Source organism: Anolis carolinensis, chromosome 1 (assembly GCF_035594765.1).
Source record: "Anolis carolinensis isolate JA03-04 chromosome 1, rAnoCar3.1.pri, whole genome shotgun sequence".
Lineage (NCBI taxonomy): Eukaryota > Metazoa > Chordata > Lepidosauria > Squamata > Dactyloidae > Anolis > Anolis carolinensis.
In genome coordinates this window covers 60,319,732-60,345,161 of record NC_085841.1, presented here as the reverse complement: position 1 = coordinate 60,345,161, position 25,430 = coordinate 60,319,732, and the positions used below count along the sequence as shown (strand labels likewise).

The 25,430-nt window shown below is 38.0% G+C and overlaps 1 protein-coding gene across 1 annotated transcript in view; it reads right to left on the bottom strand.

Annotated features, from left to right (window-relative positions):
* Window positions 1-13,557: 13,557 nt before the first annotated feature.
* Window positions 13,558-25,430, bottom strand: part of nid1 (nidogen 1) — a 59,284-nt gene continuing 47,411 nt past the window's right edge. Inside the window, exons 16-20 of the mRNA XM_062975298.1 lie at window positions 21,465-21,636; window positions 19,070-19,227; window positions 17,973-18,096; window positions 16,712-16,824; window positions 13,558-15,664 (exon numbers count right to left, since the gene is read on the bottom strand). Coding sequence (XP_062831368.1) covers window positions 15,543-15,664; window positions 16,712-16,824; window positions 17,973-18,096; window positions 19,070-19,227; window positions 21,465-21,636 — 689 coding nt within the window. The 3' untranslated portion in view covers window positions 13,558-15,542. The remainder of the gene's footprint in view (window positions 15,665-16,711; window positions 16,825-17,972; window positions 18,097-19,069; window positions 19,228-21,464; window positions 21,637-25,430) is intronic.

Here is a 25,430-nt window from a genome sequence, read left to right as displayed (position 1 = left end):
TACAGAAACGTTGCCCAGGGGCTGCCTGGATGTGTTGCTGGGAGGCTTTTCTCATGTCCCCACAAGCTAGAGCTGACAGATGGAGCTTACCCCATCTTGCGGATTCAAACCAGCAATCTTCAGGTCAGCAACCCAACCTTCAGGTCAGCAGTTCAGCTGGCCCAAGGGTTTAACCCATTGTGCCATCTCAGCTATTATATTACTGGTAAGACTGGGCAACATATTGTGAGCCCCATAAAAGTGGATTTCTTCCACTTAATGGTGAACAAAAACATAGTGTTTCTTTCAGAGTTTGAAAAGTTATTTGTTTGTTCCTATTACTCTTATAGTTCTTAAGAAATGAATCAGTGTGTCATGAATTGTTACAATGTCTGAGTGGTTTGTTCCATTGCTCACTGTTTCCTCATTACTTAGGGAATAGCACAAAACTTGAACAATTCTACTCATAATGTATTTTAAAGCCATTAAAACAAGAAAACATTAGTCATTTTCTAACTTTGGTAACAACCAAAATAACGTCCACTCCAGTGAGATTATTTTCCTGAGCATTGCCATTTTCCTGATTTTTCACCCCTCCAGACATCTAGAAGTTAGTGTGTGGATGGATAGGCAAAAGTCACTTTTTCAGAAGACCTTCCCTTCCCAGAGGACTCTCCAGCTATTTCCAAGTCATTGTGGACTATTTACCTGCTAATTTAATTATAATTACCAATTCTTGCAAATGTCAAAAATGTACGAAAAAACTGAATGTATAGATCCAGAGAGCCCTCTTGTGGTATAAAGGGTGAAATTATCCTGGCTTTCAGAAAATGGTTGTGAAGGGAAATTCTCTGCAGACTGTGGAGAAGAGAGCATCCATAAAGCATCCATTAATTAAACAAAAATGAAATATCTGACCAAGACATAAATATTTTGCAAAAAAAACAACCCATATGTATGTGTGTGTGTGTGTGTGTGTGTGTGTGTGTGTGTGTGTATATATATATATATATATATATATATATATATATATATATATATATATATAAAAGAGTGATGGCATCACGGCAATTCACAAAACAACAAAAGTACAGGCCCCCCAACCTCAAAATTTGACAACACAACCCATCATCCACGCCTCAAGGTTGATACAACAAAAAGAAAAGAAAAATAAAGTCCTAATTAGAGGGAGAGCAATAATTTTTTTTATCCAATTGCTGCCAGTTTAGAGGGCTAATCTCTGCCCACTTGGTTGCCTAGCAACCATGGGACAGCCAGGTTTCAGTTAGGGGACAGGCAGATTTAGGCCTCACTTAGACTTCTTCCACAGATTATCTAATTTGCACTGGATTATATGGCAGTGTAGACTCAAGGCCCTTCCACACAGCTATATAACCCATTTATAATCTTATATTATCTGCTTTGAACTGGATTATCTTGACTCCACACTACCATATAATCCACTTCAGTGTGCATTTTATACAGCTGTGAAGAAGGAGCCTCAGATAATCCAGTTCTGAGCAGATAATATAAAATTAGAAATATAGAAATATAGAAATGCTTTTGTAGTCAGTGTTTTAAATTCATTGTGATATTTTAGTGGTAAATTTGTAAATACAGTACAGTAGAGTCTCACTTATCCAACATAAACGGGCCGGCAGAACGTTGGATAAGCGAATATGTTGGATAATGAGGAATTAAGGATAACCCTATTAAACATCAAATTAAGTTATGATTTTACAAATTAAACACCAAAACATCATGTTAGCCAACAAATTTGTCAGAAAAAGTAGTTCAGTACACAGTAATGCTATATAGTAATTACTGTATTTATGAATTTAGCACCAAAATATCACGATATATTGAAAGCATTGACTACAAAAATGCGTTGGATAATCCAGAACGTTGGATAAGCGAGTGTTGGATAAGTGAGACTCTACTGTAAATACTACATAGCATTACTGCGCATGGAACTACTTTTTCTGTCAAATTTGTTGTATAATATGATGTTTTGGTGCTTAATTTGTATAACGATTACCTAATTTGAAGTTTAATTGGCTTTTCCTGAATCCCTTCTTATTATCCAACATATTCACTTATCCTGCCGGCCTGTTTATGTTGGATAAGTGAGACTCTACTGTATATTTCTAATCTTATATTATCTGCTCAGAACTGTATTATATGAGGCCCCTTCTTCACAGCTGTATAAAATGCACACTGAAGTGGATTATAAGGCAGTGTGGAGTCAAGATAATCCAGTTCAAAGCAGATAATATAAGATTATAAATGGGTTATATAGCTGTGTGGAAGGGAAGAGTCTACACTGCCATATAATCCAGTGCAAATTAGATAATCTGTGGAAGAAGTCTAAGTGAGGCCTAAATCTGCCTGTCCCCTAACTGAAACCTGGCTGTCCTTTGGTTGCTAGGCAACCAAGTGGGCAGAGATTAACCCTCTAAACTGGCAGCAATTGGATAAAAAAAAAATTATTGCTCTCCCTCTAATTAGGACTTTATTTTTCTTTTCTTTTTGTTGTATCAACCTTGAGGCGTGGATGATGGGTTGTGTTGTCAAATTTTGAGGTTGGGGGGCCTGTACTTTTGTTGTTTTGTGAATTGCCGTGATGCCATCACTCTTTTATATATATAGACTTAATGTCAGGGGAAAACCTTTACCCTTTACCTTAACTACCACCAATTCCTCAATACTTTATTTCCCATACCACCATACTTCGCCACAGCAACGCGTGGCCGGGCACAGCTAGTATATATATAGAACAAAAGCAAAAGAGAAGAAAAGGGCAGAAAAATGGCAAAACATGATGAATTAACAACCTTTTTGACCTTATGTAAGAGAGCTTTCATATATGTGGAGAAGCCAATATGAAATCCACACAAGATGATTTCCGCTCCTTTCAACTCTGCAGTTTTGTGTCTCTAAGGCTCCTTCCACACAGCTGTAGAAAATTCACATTGAACTGAATTATATGGCAGAGTGGACTCAGATAACCCAATTCAAGGCAGATATTGTGGATTATCTGCCTTGATGTTCTGAGTTATATGGCTGTGTGGAAGGGCCCTAAGATTTCAGAAACATGAGCTAATTGGTGTAGATTCCTGGAGGCAACACTTGCTAATAGATACCTGAAAGCCAATATACAAGCATTCTGCACAATGAATGATGTATTCCATTAAATCATAGGCTAATGTCTGACATATCAACCCTTTGAAATTTGTCAGTAGACCACTTTGTTTGTAGAAGGGAAAGACGACTATAGCCTCAAAACCTATAGCCTCTTGAATGGTGTGTTGTGGCACAGGAGGCTACACAGAGAGGGAGAATAACTGAAAACTACATTCTCTTCACCTTTTCCACAAAAGACCTATTTCTCACCTCCAACTTTAGCCATGGGTCTGGGGAGCAGAATGAGAAATATCAATGTCCTTCCTCTGTGCAATGTTTTTCTTGCCCCAACAGCACCTTTATTCTGTGATAATTTACAACAGGCACGGGCAATCCATGGCCTGTGGGCAACTAGCAGCCCTTGAATCCCTAAAGTGCACCCCCATCCTCACACACACACACACACACACACACACAAATACAGATGGCTCAAATGTGTAAAAAGTCATTACAAAATGAAACAATTGGCATATTTCCAAGCCTTATAAAACAGCAGAAAAATTGGTTGAAAATTATGTAACTTTGAAACTAGAAATTTCATTGTGCCACTGCTGATTACATCAGGCGTGCTATTGGGCTGTTCTGACATTTTTTAAAAAAAAGAACCACATTTTATTTACAGATCTGGAAAACTTGAATGGAACTGGCAACTCTTCATGTGGAGTTTGATGCAATGGGAAAGCTCCCTTCCCTTGCTATTAGGATCTCTCTTGATATACACAGAATCAAATTAGATATCTTCTACTTAAAGCATCACAACATTTTTAAAAAAGAAACCTTGAGATAATTTTAAGAAGAGTACATCCAAAATGAGGCAAGAGGCCTGAGGGGCCTGTTTCTATGAAAAAAGAGCAATGTAGGGAAAGAGAGAGGATGTCTGGACAACTCATTTGTGTATAGTCTAGACTAGAAGAAGAGGATGAACTGCTGGTGCAGGCTCTACCTAATTGCATTTCCTGCCACTTACTCTCCCAGATTATATGTCATGATGACAGCGCTGTATTGTCTTGCTGCCAGATGCACACATCAGTCAGACAGATTATTACTTCGAGAAATGACAATGGCCAGGTTGGTAAATATTGGAGAATATAGGAGAAGCATTATCAGCCTTCCAGAGATAAAACCCAACAAAGCCTCACAATATCTGCAATTGCATTCTCAGTTGGTAGCACCATCCTAATCTCTCATCCTCGGTCTCTTTCATATCAGGAACACAACTCTCTCTACTAGATGTTTATGAAGCAATATGTATCAGCCACAATTTATTAATATGGCCAGCTCTTTTTCTATGCCTCAAAATACCCCTTCAAAGTAAATTTTGGAACTAACTAGAAATAATAAAGTGCTTTTATTGATTAGATCATATTTGACATGTAGCTACATCTATATAAAACCAGAAGAGTAGCTACACTGATTACTCTATTACTTGATTTCCAAGTTATAAATTAAACAAACTGCAGTTCAGTTGTTATTTGGGGTGCTGGCACCTCAATTTTCAGGTACAAAAAGAAGGGAGAAAGATTCCAACAAGATTAACATTCCCACTTATTTGTTTTGTTTTGATTCTTCTGGAGTGTTAATATTTTTTTTGCATATATGCACTTGTTCTACTGAAGTAGTGGGAATTATGTAAAAATGCCTAGGCATAAACCATCTACCTTTCAATAGCCACAAGAATTGTGGAAGCAGATTAGCAACTGAAAAAAATTCACTTCCCCAGTCCTTTCTTAGTTTCCATATCTTTTCCCAGGCTTAGATTGAAAAGCAAATGCAAAATGGATTCAACATGGTCTCTAAATATGAATAAATCATTTAATGCCTTTGGACAGGTGCTGATATTTGATGTGATGCTAACAAGGACTTCAGATCCCATCTGCTTACTAGCATAGGCCCTGTTAAGCCTCTATAGCAACCTGTGAGCCGTGGCCCATTGGTGGGACGTGAGATCTAAAATAAGGTCTGCGAGACATGCGGGGAAAATCAGCTCTAGATGATTAAATATGGTTTTCTGTGGGAAAGCAGATGGTGACTATTGGATGGCATATGTTCTATATCAGAAACTAGAGCTGATGTGGTCTATCTAATGCAAATTTCTGAATCAGCACCCCAAATAGCCAAACTGAATCTAAAGTTGACCAAAAACTAATTTGTAACCCTTTTGGTACTAATGTTGAAAAGTGGTCCTTGGTCAAAGTGGTCCCCAGTCAAGTGGTCTCTGGTCAAGTAGTCCCTGGTCAAAAAAGGTTGGAAACCACTGCTATATAGTATGTAATTATGCAAGTATGACAGTGTGTGTGTGGATGTGTTTGTGATGTATGTGGGCATGTCTGTATGCCATGAGTCATGTGTTACCTTGAACATGCCCTTCATAAGTCTAGTCTTTGACAAGTGTTTGGCTTCAACCCACAGTTCTCCATATGATGCTCTCACCCAAGTGCCAGAATGTTATATTTCAAGAGGAGCAATTCCATATATTTATATGGATTAAGTCTCTATATTCAAATAATGTTTTAGCATTAGAAAAGTACTTTACTCTAAATTCCCTGTGTTCAATTGCTGCCAGTTTTCTCTTCAGTACAGATCAATTCTGATACCAGAACTTAGGTGGAAGAGAGAGGCCTGTAGGACAAAAGCATGAAAAGTACATCTTGGAAAATTTGTTAATATGTTGTGAATATGTGCAATTATTTCCCACCCTGAATTAACTTCATAAATTGACTGATTAACCATGCAGTTATGGGTATCCTTTAATTAACTGTCTGTTTAGATCCTTAAAATTCATTGTCTGCCAGATATACGAAGGCAGGATTCAATACATGGAGGATTAGGACTGGAGAAGATGGTGATGATAATGATTATCATGTATCCCATTACTTTGCTCCTGTTGATGTATATTAGAACCACCTTGCTGCCTCTTGTATTTTAGAAACAAGCAGCGGAAACGGATGGTTCCCATGTCAGTGAGGTAATAAATTTGGGTTATAGCTTATTCTGAACTTTAATGGAGCTATTCAGTGTGCTGAGTCCTATCCCCCAAATTGAGCTAGCTCTTTTCAAATTCAGACTAACATCTGGAGTGGATTCACCATTCCATAGACATTAGTCCTGAGTCTCTACTAGAAACAGACTAATGGGGAACAGTAGCAAGTCCTTACACAAAATGGAAGAATGGAACAAGGAATAGTGGAGAAACTGAGGGTGAATAATTTGCTTGGCAAGAAGTCTTCCATCAGCCAGGCCAGTTTTTAGAATTGAAGACAGTACTCTCCTACAACATCACTGGCAAGCCTGGAAGTATAGCTGTCCCTCCACATTTGCAGGTTTTAAACATTGGTATCTTTTTTATTCAGCTTTTCACTTTCACAGGGTTCCTCCCTGGTGAAAAGAGGATATTGTGACTGACTATCCTTCTCCTCCTCTTAACATTGATTTATTTCATCATCATTACAATTATCATAATCTTTATAGGGTGAATGGCTAATAATCCCATTCTGCTTTTCATCCAGCCCCTTCCTCAATGGTGTACACGTTTCACAAAAAGCCCACGGCTTATCCTGAAAACCGAGGATTTGAGCATTAATTAAACTAATTCAGTGATTTCAGTTATTAATACAAATTGTACCAGCTTATCCTTCCCATTCCTAATGATCACCATTAACAAATTAATTTTGAAACCTAATCTTTTGCGATCTGATAAAAAAGTTGAAGTACATATGGAGATTCAGCTCCTTTCACTGACACTTTGATGGCTAAAAGCGAGGAGAAGCTGAGGAGCCTTATAACCAAGGTGAGAGAAGAAAGTGCAAAAGCTGGGTTGCAGTTAAACATCAAGAAAACCAAGATTATGGCAACCAGGCTGAGCTAGTTTGTAATACATCTTAAAATGATTATTGTTGTCAAGTGCTGCAAAGTTGACTTTTGGAATGCAGTCTTCTTCTTTTCCAACTGCCTTCTACCTTAACAAGCACTACTGTCTTTTCTAGAAAGTTATGTCATTGCATGATATTACCAAAGTACAATGGTCTCAGTTTCAAAATCTTCACTTCTAGTTGACACTTGATTTCTTTTAGGATCCATTTATTTGTCTTTTTAGCAGTCCATGGTATTTGTAGAACTCTTCTCCAACCCTTATTTTAAATGAAAAGATCTATCAGCTTTCTTCACTTTTAAGCTTTCACAACCATATATAGAAATGGGAAGTATAATGGCATGGACAATCCTAACTTTAGTAATCAATAAATATTTTTATACTGCATCATATTGATAGGTCCCTCATAGGCTATAGCTGCCCTTCTAAGTCTTACTCTTCTCAGATCACTTGACTGCAGTCTTCCATTCTGATTAAGCTAAGGTATGAAAAAAAAATTCCAAATATTTCAAACTATTATTACACAGAGAAAGACATCTACCGTGCATACTTCTAGCAATTGACAACCACCAGAATTCATTAAGAAAGTGAGATCAGACATCCCTGTTTCAAAATTGTTTTCAGATTGTTTTGGCACAGTTTCATCAACTTGATTAAAAGCAGTATAGTAGCAGTCTGAATAGGCACTCCCATACAGAATGAAATTGTCAATGGTGTTGGAATGTAGCAGGCTTTTATTTATTTATTTATTTATTTATTTATTTTCTCAACCAATTATTCAGACATTACACATTGTTTTGCTACTGCTACAAGATCTAAGTCTGAGCATGACACCATGAAATGCTTGTATTGAGAATCATACTGTTTAACTTTAAATTAAACTGATGAAGTATGACACTATAATTGAGGGGCCATTTATTTGCTTATCCTTTAATAATCTTCTGTCATTCTTAATCATGTTCCACCAAGTTAACATCCAGTGTTTTGAGACAAAACTGTTCAATCAGAGAAATGCCAAATAAGCAGTTTTCCAGGCTGAAATACTCTCACCAGGGATGTTACCACTTTGTAGATTCTCTCCAGCGAACAGCACCCCCGCCCCCCAAGGAATGGATGCCATGGATACAATAAACCACAGGAATAAAAACCTAATGCAACACAATTAAGATTTATTGCAAAGTATTTTCCCCTGTGCAGCAGACGAAGAATGCAATAGAAGTTTAGATGTTTCTGTTCTTCCTTGGGGCAACTTTCAGTAACTCTAAAATATGAGTTATGCTAAATATCAACAGAGTCAGATGCATGTTGTCATTTGCATAGCCCATGAGATTTGAGAAGACTTTAGTGTTCAGGATTCCCACTGATAAATTTTCCTTCAATAATATACTGCTTGCATGTATTATTCTTAATTCAAACATCTCTTTTCCGCACTGTCACTTGCCTAGGTGGCACTCAACATAGTATATAACATACTAAAAATTATAAATCCCCAAAGTGAAAAGTGGTAATAAATACTTATTACAGCAGATCCATCAATCAATGGCAATGCTGTAAATTATGTAGATTGTATTGATTTAATGACATTCTTTAGCTGGGACTAATAATCAGATTTAGATATATACAAATACACATAAAATTAAGTCATAAGAAGATCTTAAAATATAATTGCTGATGGTCAATACTTCCCATGAAATACTTTCCCAAAAAGCTAGATTTTTATTAGTTGTTGAAAATAACACAAGAAAGGTGGTCTAAGACCAATGGAGACATACTCCACTGAGCACCATCATATATAAGATAATTTCACAATTTCATATTCTTCACAGCTGTAAAAGAGAGGAAATTGAATAGCATATCTCCTGCTACCATAAGGAGAGCTGAGAGAAGGAAGAAAGTCACTTTTGAACTGTGGTGTTGGAGGAAAATCCTGAGAGTGCCTTGGACTGCAAGAAGATCCAGCCAGTCCATCCTCCAGGAAATAATGCCAGGCTGCTCACTGGAGGGAATGATAATAGAGGCAAAGATGAAGTACTTTGGCCACATAATGAGAAGACAGGAAAGCTTGGAGAAGGCAATGATGGCCAACAGGAAGCTCTGGCATGGGCTGGTCCATTAGGTGCCAGTCAGAAGCGACTGAATGAATAAACAACAAAAAATTCCTGCATATCTGAGAAAGCAAGGAAGAGCTTATGGGAGGAATACTTTTACATGGCCCAAAATTGTAGAATGTATGGCCTTTACTGAGAACTAGTCTATCATCCCTATAGAAACATTTATTTCCTGATTTTGTGAATTTTATTATTGGACTGTTAGCTCCAGTGCATACAAAGCCTTGACTAGCAGAACTTCATTATCCAACTCAATGATCATGGATCTTTTTATACCACCTTATCTATCCAAGTGGCTCAAATAGTATGGTAGTAAAGTAAGCATGTCATTAAGTCTACTTGTGTGGCTTCTTTAAGGATATGAGAGCAGCACAGGACTCTCTCAGTAGGAAACTGATTGGATTGGATTGTATCAGATTTAACTTCTGAGAGCCAAAGTGAAGATCATTGAACTCAGAAGACACAGTACAACCCTGGTTATCACTTACCAATATCTAAAAAAGTATGCTCTCTCTAGGCATTTTCGGGTCCTCCAGTGTAATTCTATAGCATGCCTCCAGAAGTTGTTCATTTCAAAAGTGTTTTATATGGTTTTGTGTTTCTATGGTTAAGTCCAGGAACATATTCCCTGTGGATATTGGGGATATGTACTATTATCACATATCCCAACAACTCCCAGGGTGCATCTACACCAGGCATGGGCAAACTATGCCTGATCTACACTGTAGAATGAATGCTGTTTGACATCACCAATTGCCATGACTCAATTCAATGGAATCATGGGATCTATAGTTTGGTGAGGTACCAGCACTCTTGGGCAGAGAAGCTAAAGATTTTACAAAACCACAACTCCCATGATTCCATAGCACTGAGCCATGGTAATTTAAATAGCATCAAATTGCATTAATTTTATAGTGTAGATACACTCCTAGTCTCTGAATGTTCTGATCTGTCAGGGAAAGGGACAGAAATGAATTTCTTTTCTTAAATGCATCCTCATGTTTACTCAAGTCTAATGCTCACTATTTTTGGCTAAATTACATTGCTAAAATTGAAGTGTGCATTGGATTCAATGGCACATTAGAATTGTGCGCCTAAACCTGTCTGTGCTGTTGGGCAAGAGATCCCAGTGGGGACAGATGAGGGAGGCAGCGGTGGCCACAAAAAGGCTGGTGGGAAACCCCACCAACCTTTTTTGCAGTTACAATCTTGCATTACATTTAACATTTTTCATAATGCACACCTTCAAAATTGAGATGTGCATTACATTCAATAGTACATTATCTATATATATAAAAGAGTGATGGCATCACGGCAATTCACAAAACAACAAAAGTACAGGCTCCCCAACCTCAAAATTTGACAGCACAACCCATCATCCACGCCTCAAGGTTGATACAACAAAAAGAAAAATAAAGTCCTAATTAGAGGGAGAGCAATATATTTTTATCCAATTGCTGCCAGTTTAGAGGGCTAATCTCTGCCCACTTGGTTGCCTAGCAACCAAGGGACAGCCAGGCTTCAGTTAGGGGACAGGCAGATTTAGGCCTCACTTAGACTTCTTCCACAGATTATCTAATTTGCACTGGATTATATGGCAGTGTAGACTCAAGGCCCTTCCACACAGCTATATAACCCATTTATAATCTTATATTATCTGTTTTGCACTGGATTATCTTGACTCCGCACTACCATATAATCCACTTCAGTGTGCATTTTATGCAGCTGTGAAGAAGGGGCCTCACATAATCCAGTTCTGAGCAGATAATATAAGATTAGAAATATACAGTAGAGTCTCACTTATCCAACGTAAACAGGCCGGCAGGATAAGTGAATATGTTGGATAATAAGAAGGGATTCAGGAAAAGCCAATTAAACATCAAATTAGGTAATCGTTATACAAATTAAGCACCAAAACATCATATTATACAACAAATTTGACAGAAAAAGTAGTTCCATGCGCAGTAATGCTATGTAGTATTTACAGTAGAGTCTCACTTATCCAACACTCGCTTATCCAACGTTCTGGATTATCCAACGCATTTTTGTAGTCAATGCTTTCAATATATCGTGATATTTTGGTGCTAAATTCATAAATCCAGTAATTTCTACATAGAATTACTGCGTATTGAACTACTTTTTCTTCCAAATTTGTTGTCTAACATGATGTTTTGATCCTTAATTTGTAAAATCATAACTTAATTTGATGTTTAATAGGCTTATCCTTAATCCCTCCTTATTATCCAACATATTCGCTTATCCAACGTTCTGCTGGCCCGTTTATGTTGGATAAGTGAGACTCTACTGTACTGTATTTACAAATTTACCACTAAAATATCACAAGGAATTTAAAACACTGACTACAAAAACATTGATTATGAAAAGGCAGGCTGCGTTGGATAATCCAGAACATTGTATAAGTGAATGTTGGATAAGTGAGATTCTACTTTAATATGAAATAATTACTGGGATAGAATAATGAAGAACAATATAATCTCTAAAACCAGGACAGTAAATAAACAGGGGAAATCCATACAGGAAACAATCAGGGCCAGCTAACACCTCCCAACCAAGTATTCCCATCATCAAAGTCTGGCAAATCCTCTGTTTTCTCAGGGCCACAGACAGTAGAAGCACATAAAATATCGCAAACAACACCACTCTGAAAACAAGGGAATTCCAGACAGGAAACAATCAGGGCCAGCTAACACCTCCCAACAAAAAATTCACTCAGGGAGGAAACAGCCAGGCTTTAAAGCTGCAAGGCCATTACATCCTAATCATTTTTCCTAATTGCAGCATTCATACTTGCCTCCAACAAACAAAAAAAACCAATCAGAAATATTGTATATTCACCACCTTTAGGAAATAATATCCCCTGATGGCGCAGCGTGTTAAAGCACTGAGCTGCTGAACTTCAGGACCGAAAGGCCGCAGGTTTGAATTGGGGGAGCGGAGAGAGCCCCCACTGTTAGCCCCAGCTTCTGCCAACCCAGAAGTTTGAAAACATGCAAATGTGAGTGCATCAATAGGTACTGCTCCGGCGGGAAGGTAACGCCGCTCCATGCAGTCATCCCACATGACCTTGGAGGAGTCTACGGACAACGCCGGCTCTTCGGCTTAGAAATGGAGATGAGCACCAACCCCCGGATTCAGACATGACTGGACTTAATGTCTGTGGAAAACCTTTACCCTTGACCTTAACTACCACCAATTCCTCAATACTTTATTTCCTATACCACCAGACTTCGCCACAGCAACGCGTGGCCGGGCACAGCTAGTACTTGAATAAACATAGTAGTTTCCTTAAAGTTAGATCCTGGATCCTGGACTTACCAGGCTTTGTCCTCCCATTTCTCCTAGAATTATGAAGGGAAGGTGTATTCAAGTGTTTTTATATTCCGTATTTTGGTAGTCTGTGTTTCTTTGTTGTGTTCAACTCTTGCCTGGGATTGGAAAAGTGATTTTTTCCTTTCTAGGAGATGCTTTGAGAATTGGATTCTAAGACAATGAAAAATGACATCTTGATGGAGGCTCTGGATTAGGGTTGGGCAATTGTAAGTCTTTGGGTGATTTTGGCTTACATGTCCCATGAACAATATAAAACATGGTAATGATGAGGAATTATGAAAGCTGTAAACCAAACGACATCATGCAGAAGCGGGCCAGTTGTTTTGTTTCCATGTAGTTCTGTTCTGTATAGTCCATTGCTAAATTAAGCTGTTACATTTAAATTTAAATTTTGTTGCTTCTGCATTGATTTGAGTTTGAAAATTTGATGAAGCCTTCCCTCAGCTAGTCCCCTCCAGATGTGAGGGATGACAAACTCCCATCAAATTTAACTAATTTACGACATAGGAATGAGGAAGTGCCGTCACAGTGGATGATGAAGCAGCTGCTTCCCCCTGTGGCCGAAATCGAACATCCCCTCAGGAGAAAGTTAAACTGCCTCTGCGTCTGTCTCTGTCTTGGTTCTATGTGTATATGGGCATTGAATGTTTGCCCTATATGTATATAATGTGATCCGCCCTGAGTCCCCTTCGGGGTGAGAAGGGCGGAATATAAATACTGCAAATAAATAAATAAATAAATAAATAAATACATTGTGTGTGGGGGAGCATATACATTATCTTGAAAATATGCTAGGTTTGTGACCTGTATTATTATAAAGACAAATATTTTTAACAATGGCTTTTGAATGCTGGATGAAGAGTTCATGGATTTTTCAAGCAACCCTGCAAATAAATTGTTTGCCAATAATGTTTTCATATGTCTGTAAGACTGTTAGTAATTCATGCAACTCTGCTTGTGCTTGCTAAAAGTACATATTAAATACCATAGAAAATCTATATACCACGCCGATTCAGGGTTAAAAAAGGAAGTCTAAAACTTTTTTTTATAAAAAATATGAAGACGTAATATGTTCCAAATACAACTTACTTTCTTTTTTATAAAAAACCCAAACAATAATTTTATTGGTAGCTATGAATAGCCATACAATACGTAAACTTTCTGTGATGTCACCTGAAAATGAAATAACACTGGAAGTACACTTATTAAAAGCACCTTTTGTTTGTTTCAGTACAATTTTTGGTATTTACATTTCTGCAAACATATTTGATAGAGTGTAAGAATTAAATGCATTAAAGTTATACAAGTGTTATACAAAAATTAAAATATTTAATATAACATTTGATATTTCAGTGATAAATATATATAAAAAGCTATCAGACAGGAAGCCTCAAAACTGGCTCTTTTTTAATACTGATTTGTGAGCAATACTTCTGAAGTCTAACCTTCTGTGTACTTTTAAAAGCTTGGGTTGGAATGAGTTGTTATCTCAATGGACTTTGTTTCCCTCTCTGTACTGTGGATGTACTTCTTTCCCAGCAGAAACAAGGCTTCTTAAAAATTGCCCTAGTAGGAGAATTTGAAACTACATAAAAGCGTACATTCTGTTTATATAGCACATTTTGCCGATTCTGGTGTGTATGAATTGTGCTTGTTAGCAACTCACACAAAACATAACCATTACTTTGATATCTAAGATATTTCTCATAAAGACCTAACACTGAAATCATTCTATCTACCCGATGGATCGCTTCAAAAACCTTATTGCTTGCACTATGTGAAAAGGTAAAGTACAGTAAAAATGGGGTTGTGTAATATTTGGAAAGGAACTGCTAGAAAAAATGGAAATAAAATACAGTAGAGTCTCGCTTATCCAATATAAACAGGCCGGCAGAACGTTGGATAAGCAAAAATGATGGATAATAAGGAGGGATTAAGGAAAAGTCTATTAAACATCAAATTACATTATGATTTTACAAATTAAGCACCAAAACATCATGTTTTACAACAAGTCTGTAACTTGTTTGGGAGCGTGGCTGCACTTGTGTTGTTGTTGGGCATCTTGGCTGTGGATCTGGGCGGAAGGCAGACTGCGTTGGATAATACAGAACATTGGATGAACGAAGGTTGGATAAGCAAGACTCTATTGTATGAAGAATATTTGGCAGGATCTATCTGAAAGTCAGTTTAAATTCAGATGTAGTAGGACAAAAGTAGGCAACAAGCTAGAATGCACATTGTTGTCCTAATGAAACCAGAACATCCATGGCTGCTGAAAGAATCACATGCTTCCCTTTGTCCTCTTGATAACTTCTTTTGGAAAATCCCAATGAAAAGTTGGGGGGAGAGGAACCCTACTCAAACAACTAAACTAGATCTGCATGGACAAGTCAACCAACTATAGCACCAATTTGCTTTAATCATTTCAAATTAAGCATTGCAATAGTAGTGTACCACTAGATATTAAACATATTCAGGAATAGTGGTTAAAACCTTTGGGAGAAGGGTCTACTGAATATGGTATACCCTTTGCTTAGGGATCTTGCTGTTACTCCTTAAAAAAACTCTTCAAAGAGGAATTTCAATCACTTCACCTTCAAACTTCACTGCCTGACATTCAAACATTCAGCTGCACCAGTAATGGGCTGTAAAAAGTTAATTTGTAAGTAAATCGCCAAATCTCCTTATGTACAACCACCATCTATTAAGAGTGTATCTGATGCTAGCTTCTAGTTAATTTAAGTCCCTACTACAACTTGTACAAAAAATTGTTTAGAAGGTATCAATTACAGACCCAGCTGTTAACTGGAGTTATCTTTTAAAGGGGGAGAGGGAGAATGAAGAAGAAAGTGTACAAGAGATGGTTGCACAGATATGGCAGTATTTCATGATATGGTCATTGATAGGTCTTGCAGGTGTGCTTCATGGCTTCTGTCTGCAGGCAGCATTGAGATCTTCTCTTTGGGATCTTTTCTTGTACGTGACTGAGCATTTAAGTAGTTGTTGATTGTATCTTTCCAAAGGTTGGCTTGGCATATCCAATGCTGCTCATTTCAATTTCTTTCCGTACAATCCACTCCAACAGTATTATCTGGACACCGGCAAGAACGGCCCCCTGGGGTAGCCAGACATAGATGAGTGCACCCACCATTATTCACTGAACAATAGTTATGCCCTATAAAAAAAATAAAGGACCATGTTCAGAACACGTTTCCGTTACCCTTTTGTATATTTACAAGAAAACATTAGAGGGGGGATTCGTTGGGACAATGTGGACACCTTTAGTTCATGATCAGTTCCCCTTTTCTTCCCTTCTTCTTGTGCAAACCAGGATAAAATGACATTGTCCAAGCTTTGCTTAACTGAATCAGCTTTGAAAAATTAAGGCAAAAGATAACATGTTGACATTGCCTTCCTTTAAAAAAGGAGGTACTTTGTTGCTTACTATTTATTAGTATCATGAATGTGTTGTTTTATTTTTAAAACACACACATATTATCTATAAGGCCAGGCTTTGGCACAGCAGGTTAATCACCAAGCTGCAATAAATCTTGCCAACTGAAAGGTTGACAGCTCAAGGCCCAGGTCAGGGTGACCTCCTGACCTTTAGCCTGCCTAGCAGTTCGAAAACAAATGTAAGTAGATAAATAGAGACAGCATTAAAGCAGGGAAGTATATGGGCTCGGCATTTCGATAAAAAAAAGGAATTTTACGAACAAAGAAAGCCCTTCAACAGGGAGATGGAGCAACAGCACCACCCAGTGGCAGGAACTGAGCACAGCCTCCAAAAAGATGCCGAAAGGTAGGAAAGCCTATATACCTCTATCTATTTTCTGTCTTGTCATTGTTATAATCGGCATTGAATGTTTGCCATATATGTGTTCTATGATCCGCCCTGAGTCCCCTTCGGGGAATATAAATACTGTAAGTAAGCAAGCAAGCAAATAAATAAATAGTTGCCGGTTACAAACAGAATAGACTCTACATTATGTGTTAACTGGTGTGTCTTCAAGTCATTTCCAATTCATGGAGACCCAAAGGAAAATCTATCACATAGTTTTATTAGTATGATTTGTTCAAAGAGGGTTTGCAATTACCTTCTTTCAGAATCTTTCAGGATTCTGGATATGCCTGAAGCAACTTTCTGAAAACATGGGAAAGCCCTCTTTACTCACAGTTTCAAATTCTACAGCTGTTTATAAAAAATGGAATCTAAAATTACCTTGAGGGCACTGAGCCAAAGCCGTAGTTATTCCATAAATACGGGTACGCTTGGGGGGCTGAAAGTTATCATTTTCCTCTGGCACTGTGCGATCCACGGCTACTACAGCATCTCTATAGCATGAAACAAGAAAAACAGATAAGAACAGCAGCAGCAAAAACCAGCAACAGAAAGAAACACACTTAGAAATGGGTTACACTGCCTTCTATACAGAGCCTCCCTACTAAGAAAGACCTGATGCCGACAGGACATTAACTTGCACAAGTTAGTATTTCAGGATTAGGCTATGAATAGAACACTCTGTACAACTCCCAGTGGAAATAATCACAGTCAGTCGCTCCAACCATGTATGTCTTTCCAATAAAAATGTGGATGCTCTTCTTAGTTCATTTTGAGGTTTCCGTATATTCTGTTCCATAAATTGAAGATGTTTCCAATTTTCTACCATCTTCTTTATGAAATAAGGCATTGGAGCCAATCCTGTTTTTATGGCCTGTTTTATGTTTGCTAGCATAACAGCACATCTTGAGAATATTTAGATATGGGACGTCCAGACTTAAGGCAGCAAATATGATTAAAGGGTTTTCTGGATTATTGTCTATACTTCAGTCACACCACTTCAAGCCAAGAATATGAGTGCATGGAAGCATTCCCATCTAGCACTACATGTAAACATTTTGCTGAAGTTAAAAGCCAAATTTTCTGCTTATGAGAATATAGAGAAAGACTCGATGTATCCCTCCCCACTGCTTTTCTTACTGCCCATAAACAGATGACTGCTAATGGCACAGATTTTGAGTTCCCTGATGAGGTTTTTATCCAAACGGTACTACTGGCACAGCTATATATGCTTACACATATGTTCTGCTGTGTAAATGTGACTCTCTTTGAAATGTTTAAGTGTTGATTTACTTCCAACTCTTGTTTTCAATGTATAAGAAGTTGCAGTTTGAAAGCAAATTGTATAGCTTTGTCCTGAAAGGTCATAAAGTTTTAAATTATTGGCTGTCAATGTGCTAACTAAACTTCAGATATGTTTTCTAATTATTAAATTTCCGTATTTTGACTATGAAGATGAAGAAGGGCTTCAGATTACTAGCTTTTCATTGCACATTTACATGATCAGAACAAAACAAATGTGATTTTAGAGAACATCTCCTACACAGAAAATCTGAGATTACTCACCTCAAGAATGAATCAAGAAAAGTTTCTACAAGATTAAAGCAGGGTAAGGAGACTTAAGTGCTTTTTATCATCATACCTTTTCCAGTCTGTATAAAACAAATTCTTCCCATAACTTGTGATGCTGAAAGGATACTGGATTCCTTCAAGGATCTTTCGCCGACCAAGCTGATTGGGATCCATACATTCAAGCCTTTTAGTGCCTGCGTGAAATAAAACAATTTGGTCTTTGTATGTGACAAATAGGCCTTTTGTAAAGGAAAGAGCAGAGTGACGGAAGAAAAGGAGTATGTATGGTAATATGGTTAGCTTTATGCTTCTATCCATGCCAACTCAACATTTCTTCAAGGCAATCATTTATATGATGAACAGTCCCCGTTTTGACTATTTTGATTAACAATCCCAGACACTGCTGTGCACTATTTTGCACTGGATACAGAGATCTAGTGTATAAACTATCATTGATGGAAAGGCCCTCTGTAGATATGCTTAGGAACACAGGAAGTGATCGCACACTAAATTAACCAGAGGTTCATCTACACAGTGGTTCTCAACCTGTGGGTCCCCAGGTGTTTTGGCTTTCAACTCCCAGAAACCCTAACAGCTGGTAAATTGGTTGGGATTTATGGGAGTTGTAGACCAAAACACCTGGGGGCCTACTGGTTGAGAACCACTGATCTAGCACAATTATCATAAACAGGGATTAGCAGCAGCTCTCTGGGGTTTCAGACAGTAGTCTTTCCAAGGAGATATCAGAGTTTCAACTTAGGACCCTTCTGCATGAAAAAAAGTGATTCCTCCTTTTCCCCTCCCTTCTCTCATGTCATGCCATCACTCCAGTTAGTGTCAATGGATGCGACAACCAATGGCCACTGGCAGTTTTGTTCTCAGTGATCACCACTAAGCCAAAAATGAGAAGAAGACAAGGGTGGTGGTTCCAACCGGTTGCTTGGATGGCTTGGTGCCAAGCAGTGCTGATACCTGCTAACTACCAAGCCAGCTCAGCATACCCCACTCCAGATCAGTACTGACCTTGTGGCCTGGGTAGACAGGCCCTGAGCTGAAACAGGACAATGAAAATGAATAATCACTATCACCTATTAAGAAAATATTTGCTGCATTTTTAGAGTGAAAGGTTCAACTGAGTTCATCCAAACAGTATAAATAGTCCTTTACCTGCATCCACCCAGCACAACAGTGAAGAATACGTGTCAAATGTCAGCCCATTTGGTAGCCCCAAATCATCTTTGACAAGAATCCTTCTGTTTGTGCCATCCATGTATGAAGTTTCAATTTTAGGGGCCTCTCTGTTCCAGTCTGTCCAATAAAGATTTCTGGAATAAAGATTCCCAGAACAAAGGACATTCTGGTTAGGGCAGAATAATAATAATAATAATAATAATAATAATAATCATCATCATCATCATCATCATCATCTTTATTTTTATATCCCGCCCCATCTCCCCGAAGGGACTCAGGGCGGCTCACAACAAGAACAAGCCCGAAACAACGACACAACATATTTGACAAAAACTTAAAACATTTCAACGATACGCAAAATAAAATAATGGACAATACATTAAAATCCAAGCAGATAAAATCGGAGTAATTAAAAGCAACCAGTGGGGACAGAAGAAAATGTATACAATCTGAATGTTGAACCAATAGTCAATTGTTCCTGAGATTACATCCCTAAACAGCTTCAAAGATATCAATCCTATAGAAAATTGCCTCTGGGTTTAGAATATCATCCAAGCAGCAAAAAGACAACACATGCTACTTGTTGTGGTAATCTCTGAGCGGTTAGACTCAATTTAACCCTCTCTGAGGGAGATTCCACCAAAAATCAACAGAGTAGCAAAAGCAAAGCTTTCAAATGCAGCAGTTACTTACACTTTAACCATTTAGGATTGCAATGGACTGCAGAGTCTCAGTAAAAGTTCAAAAAATATTTGTTCAAGTAAACAGAACTCCATTGTAGATAGAAAGGCTTGGGAGCTGTCTAGTCTACTCTAGACTGGTTTCTAAGGAAAAATAAGAAAGGAAAAATAACAAACATCTAAATAGCTACATCTTGCCAGAAGAGACAGCAAGATGCTTCTTGTTAGCTAGAAGAACAAAGGGAGAAGAGTGAACCAACATGGTTCCAACCTCATGGTCCAGTTTATTGGGGCCATAAAACATTCTGACCAATGAGAAAGTGTCCCTAGAGATTCACATTTCTACTAACTTCAAAGTAAGGGATATGATGTAAACAGGATAGAGTGAAAACACAGTAAAACCTGTCTAGGCATGCTTTGGAAACAGGGAAAGGATTCCCTCAATCTAACTCTATCATCTATCTAACTACATCTAGACTTGAGTAGTCCAGGATGATTCCCAACACTATTAATGGCCTCCGGTAATAGCATGAGTGGGATGGAGTAGAGGTACATTGAATCTGCACTCTGATCTTTAGTCATCACTAAGGGCTGCTTGTACATGCACATTATTATCCTCTGACCAAAGATCTCTCACACCAAAACCCCAAGCTACTCCTTAAACTGAAGGGAGTTCAAGAACCACTTTGCAAGTTCTCTACTGAGAGAAAATCTAACAACAAGGAAAATTAAGGTGAATTATCAAGTTGTATGCATGAAACCTTTTGGAAGGAGAATCAAAATTTCTTATTCTACAAAATCAAAAGACTTACTATTTATCAGAACAATATTGCTTAACCTATAAGCATTTAAAGAATGGTAGAAATGCCACAATGTTCAGAGTTAAATGTGTTTCAAGGAGAGCAGAAATGTTTTATTGACATAAAATGTCATGTCTTATCTATCCTAACCTCTCTCAGGGAACATTCCACCTCTTCTCTGCTTCCTTTTTGCTCTTTCACTATTCCAAAAATAAAATCCTCTTCCTGTTCTAGCTTAATTAGCCTGGTGCCCTTTGAGTGCTTTCTATCCCTAATGGAATTCCTATAACACTGGCAAACACACATTTTGGTATCTTTAATGTTAGCCCTGTTTCTGGATATATTTGACCTGCTTATTCCAAAAATGGCACCAAATTCCTCCTATCAGCTCTAGTTCCTGAGGTGTAGAACATATTCCATTTTCCACTCAATATCTGCTCACCCATAGACTATAATGATAACCATATCTAAAAAACTAGAGCTCATGCAGTCAATCTAATGATATTTTCTGAACCAGTGTTCTAAATAACCCCAGTAACAGGCCTAAAAGCCAAAACACCAAGATTTTTTGTTGTTGCTGTTGAGTTGTGTAATAAAAGTTTATTTTATGTTCTATAACTATGGATGTCTTGCTTATTAATCATAGTAACTAGTTGCTGCAAATATGCACTCTCTATAATTAAAAACAGCTAATCTTCTGAGTTTATGTAACAATCTTATTAAATTTTCCATAAACCAATACTATTACTAGAAATCAAGGGAGAAGGCAATACCTTAGGATATTTTGCATTTACATCAGTATGGGGAAAGAATTGGGCAAAGATACTGAAATCAAGAGGACTATCAATGCATGTTTTTTAAAAATAACATATTCAGAAAGCTTTGACTTACCCTCTCATAGGATCTGCTACAATAGCTCTAGGGTTCACAAGATCAGTGTCAAACAGTATTCGGCGCTGAGTGCCATCTACCCTTGCTACCTCTATTCTGTCAAGCTGAGAATCCGTCCAGAAAATGGTGCGGCCAAGGTAATCAAGAGCTATTCCTTCAGGACTTTCCAAATCTGGAAAACAAAGAAGAACAAAGAATTGAAATAGTAAAACATTCACTTAGAATATATTATCTTTTTCTTTGGAAGAAAAGGATTAAAATCAGACCAAGATGACTAAATGGAGACTGTCACACTTTGGCCAGATCATGAGACAAAAACAGAATAAAGACAGAAAGTAGGAAAAAATGAAAGACCACATTCCTGATGGACACATTCAATCAAGGAATCCTGAATCTGCATGACCTGAACAGACCTGTTTGAGAGTAGTGTGACTTGGAGGTCTCTTGTCCACAGGACTGCCACATTGACATCAACTTAACAGCAGTTAACACCAACAACAATTAAACAATAACTGAAACCATATCTCTTTAAAGACATGAACACCCAAATGCAGTTCTTCCCAAGAGTTACCAAATTAGATACGGAAGAGATGTGCCAACACTTGACAGTAAGACTTTGTTGGCAGAAAAGATTCAAAAGTAATGATGGCATATCCCTACGGGAAATGCTCATGCAGATCTTAAGCATTTTGAACTTCTGAAAAAATGTTGCTGAACTGTACAGCATGAACTACGGCATAGCCCTGCTTTACAGATTTATACAACCCACTTCTAACATTTACTATCAAAATGTATTAAGGGGTTTCAGGAAGAAATTAGCTCCAGCAACTAGATACTGGCATGTATTTCAGCCTCTCCCTGTTCTGCCATGGTGCTGTCTAAACCCAGATATTAGATGTCCCAACGACCAATAGTCAATTAACAGCCACACCAATGTACACGAATACAACCAGGAATAATATTCACCAAAGTCAGTATGCCAAGTCCAAGGATAATTCAGACAGAGAGTAGTTAAAATGCACAAGTCAAGGCGGTAGCAACAGGTCAATGATAATCCAAAGAAGACGTCAAGGTCCAGAAACTCTCAGCAAAATACAAACAGTGGAAACAATACAAATACAAGTTGCTCCCACAACTGGCCCATAGCTTTTACTGCTGCTTTATAGTAAGCCAGCAAGCTATGGGCTAGATCCTGACTGCACTTCGACAATTCCTCTCTGCTGATCCCTTGCAGCTAACCAAGCACTTCTACACCTTTCCTTTAATGCAAACCTTAGTCTGTGTCACCTCTGCTCTTTTGGTGACTTAGATGAGCTGGGGGTCTGCACAGGAACAGCTAGTGGTTGATTACAGAGTGGAGATAAACCCTGACCCCTAGTTTGCTCCTGCCCTGCCTCTGCAGGCTGAGGCATTGCCACATTTCCACTCTCCTCTGGTGCCTCTGGCTCTGGGTCTAAGTCTATATCCAGATTTAGGTATGGAACTACCTCCTGCTCGTGGCTCTGAAAAGTCTCCAGAAGCAAATCTGAAAAGGTCTGGGTCAATTTGGATATATGCATATTGTGCATACTATGAGAAGCACTAGTTTCAAAAGACAAAGCTGCCATTATATACAACAGCATTTCACTATCTTGGAAAATAGAACAGCGAAGAATTGGGGTAAACTGACAAACATCTAAAGTATGTGAATAAAAAACAGAAAAGAATGTAATACATATTTTGGCTAACAGATCATGAATTATAATTAGATCTATTTCTAAAAAGCATTTGTAAAGAGTAACCAAGTATTAAAAAACAATACGTAACAAGACAGATTTAGACTTAATGGTGAAGGATTGTGGAGAACACATTTAAGTCTGGAACAATCCTGAGAAATATATGTGCATAGTTTTTCTTGGATGGTGACCAGGTCTAAACAACAGGAAATTGTGGATAATGACCTACTACACTGGCCTCAGGGATTAGCTGAGCTCAAAAAACCATTGAGAAATACAAGGTTTTAAAAATCTTGTAAAAGTTCAAATGCATGTGATGCTGTCTTCTACTTGGAAAAAATATGACTGGAGAAAAACTTTTTCTCAGTTCTCTGGCACTTTAAAAGACAAACTGGTCACAATTTCATTTAAGCTAAATACTCTCAGATAATTTGGGATAAACAGATAATCTGGGATCAGATCCTGGGATATAGGGCAGTGTAGATACAGCCTTAGTCACCATGCTGACTGGGGAGTTTTGGGAATGCTAGTCCAAAAAGATAAATTCCCAAATATTTGTATAGCACAAGCACACATTTACACATATCCTGGGGGTAATTAATATACACATGGATGTACACAGACACACATGTAATCAATGTGAATATGCAAGAGTGTAGAGGCAGCCCTTAAGTTACAAACAAGGCAGCTTTGTTCTTAATTTGTCAGAACAGGTACATTTTAAAGTGTAACTCTAGCCAAAAAAGGTTCTTTAGCTCTGGATAGAATAGGGAAAGGTTAACAACCCTGTGGTGATTTTTTTTTCTTCGCTATCTGTGTGTGTGAAATTCCAATAGAAATCAATGCAAATGCTATATAAAGCCAGAAGATTTGCTTAAAGCAAAAAGCCCTACTCTAAAGAGTGGGCTCCACCTTTCTTTCCACATACATAGCCTACATTTATTTTTTATTTCAAAACAATACACAACAGAAGCTTCCATCAATTAGCATTGAAGAATAACGACTAGTATCGCCAGGAGTCCTGGTTTCAAGTATTTGCAGATTTCCTTTAAAAGAGTGATAGATGCCTTGAGCAAAGTAGAACAATCTATTCCTTTGCTGTCTTTTCCCTTCAAGCCATCAATCAGGCGGGTTCATGGAGCAGAGTGGATAGAGTAAATGTTTTTCCAGACTGGTTGAAAAGCAGCCAGACATAAACTCAGGCCATACTGAATACTTGGGGCTGTACAATGCATGCTGTAAGCATCTCTAGGGGCCCCTCCACACAGCCATATAACCCAGAATATCAAGGCAGAAATTTCCCACAATATCTGCCTTGAACTGGGTTATCTGAGTCCACACTGCCATATATCCTAGTTCTAAGTAGATAATGTGGGATTTTATTCAGCTGTGTAGAAGGGGCCTAGATAATCTCCAAACCTAATTTTGTGCAATCTGACCACATTATTAGTGCTACTGCAACGCCGTCTGGATGGAGCTGGAGGCTCAGAATCTTACAACAGGAAGGATTATGAAGCTTCATTCAACTAATCCAGTTCAGTAAACTGTAGCAAGGGGGGAACATTTCTCCCTGTGGAGTTGCCTCTGCAGCTGTGAAATTTGGGAAGCTCATAGAAGGAATTTAGGTAGCTCACAAGCAAGGCAGCAGAAGAAGCAGATAATAGCAGGATGGGGCCATATTACAGAACACAAAACAATCCAACTATGTACTGTAACAATACTATCATTACAATTTTTAATTCATGAACACAAATACTTCTGAAGTGTGATATTCAAGTTAGGAACAATATCACCTTAGTAAAGTTGTTTCATCCCTCATTGTACCTAAAATGCACTCTTGATTCCTAAAAGCCATTTTAGATTATGTATTTTTTTATTTAACTTTATAGGTGAGTTTGGAATTATCCATGGCTAAATATATACCTTTGGTCACTCCTCACCCATTCACTGCTCCAATCTTTTTCATTCTGTTCTGCAGGTAGAAGCCATTGCTGGTTGAAAGGCAGACATTTATGAAACACAACCTCCATATTCATGGATCCAGTACCCACAGTTTTATTTATCTTTTTTTTTTTGACAAACTATGTACTCCATAGTCATTTTCTAGGTCCTCCAGTGCAGCTTTGTGGTATTCATGACCCAGAAGTACTTAATTTCAATAGGACTTGCTATTATCCAAGGTTTCATATATCTGTGGGAAGTCCATGAATACATCTTTTGCAGATACAGGGGTTTTACTGAATAGTCCAAT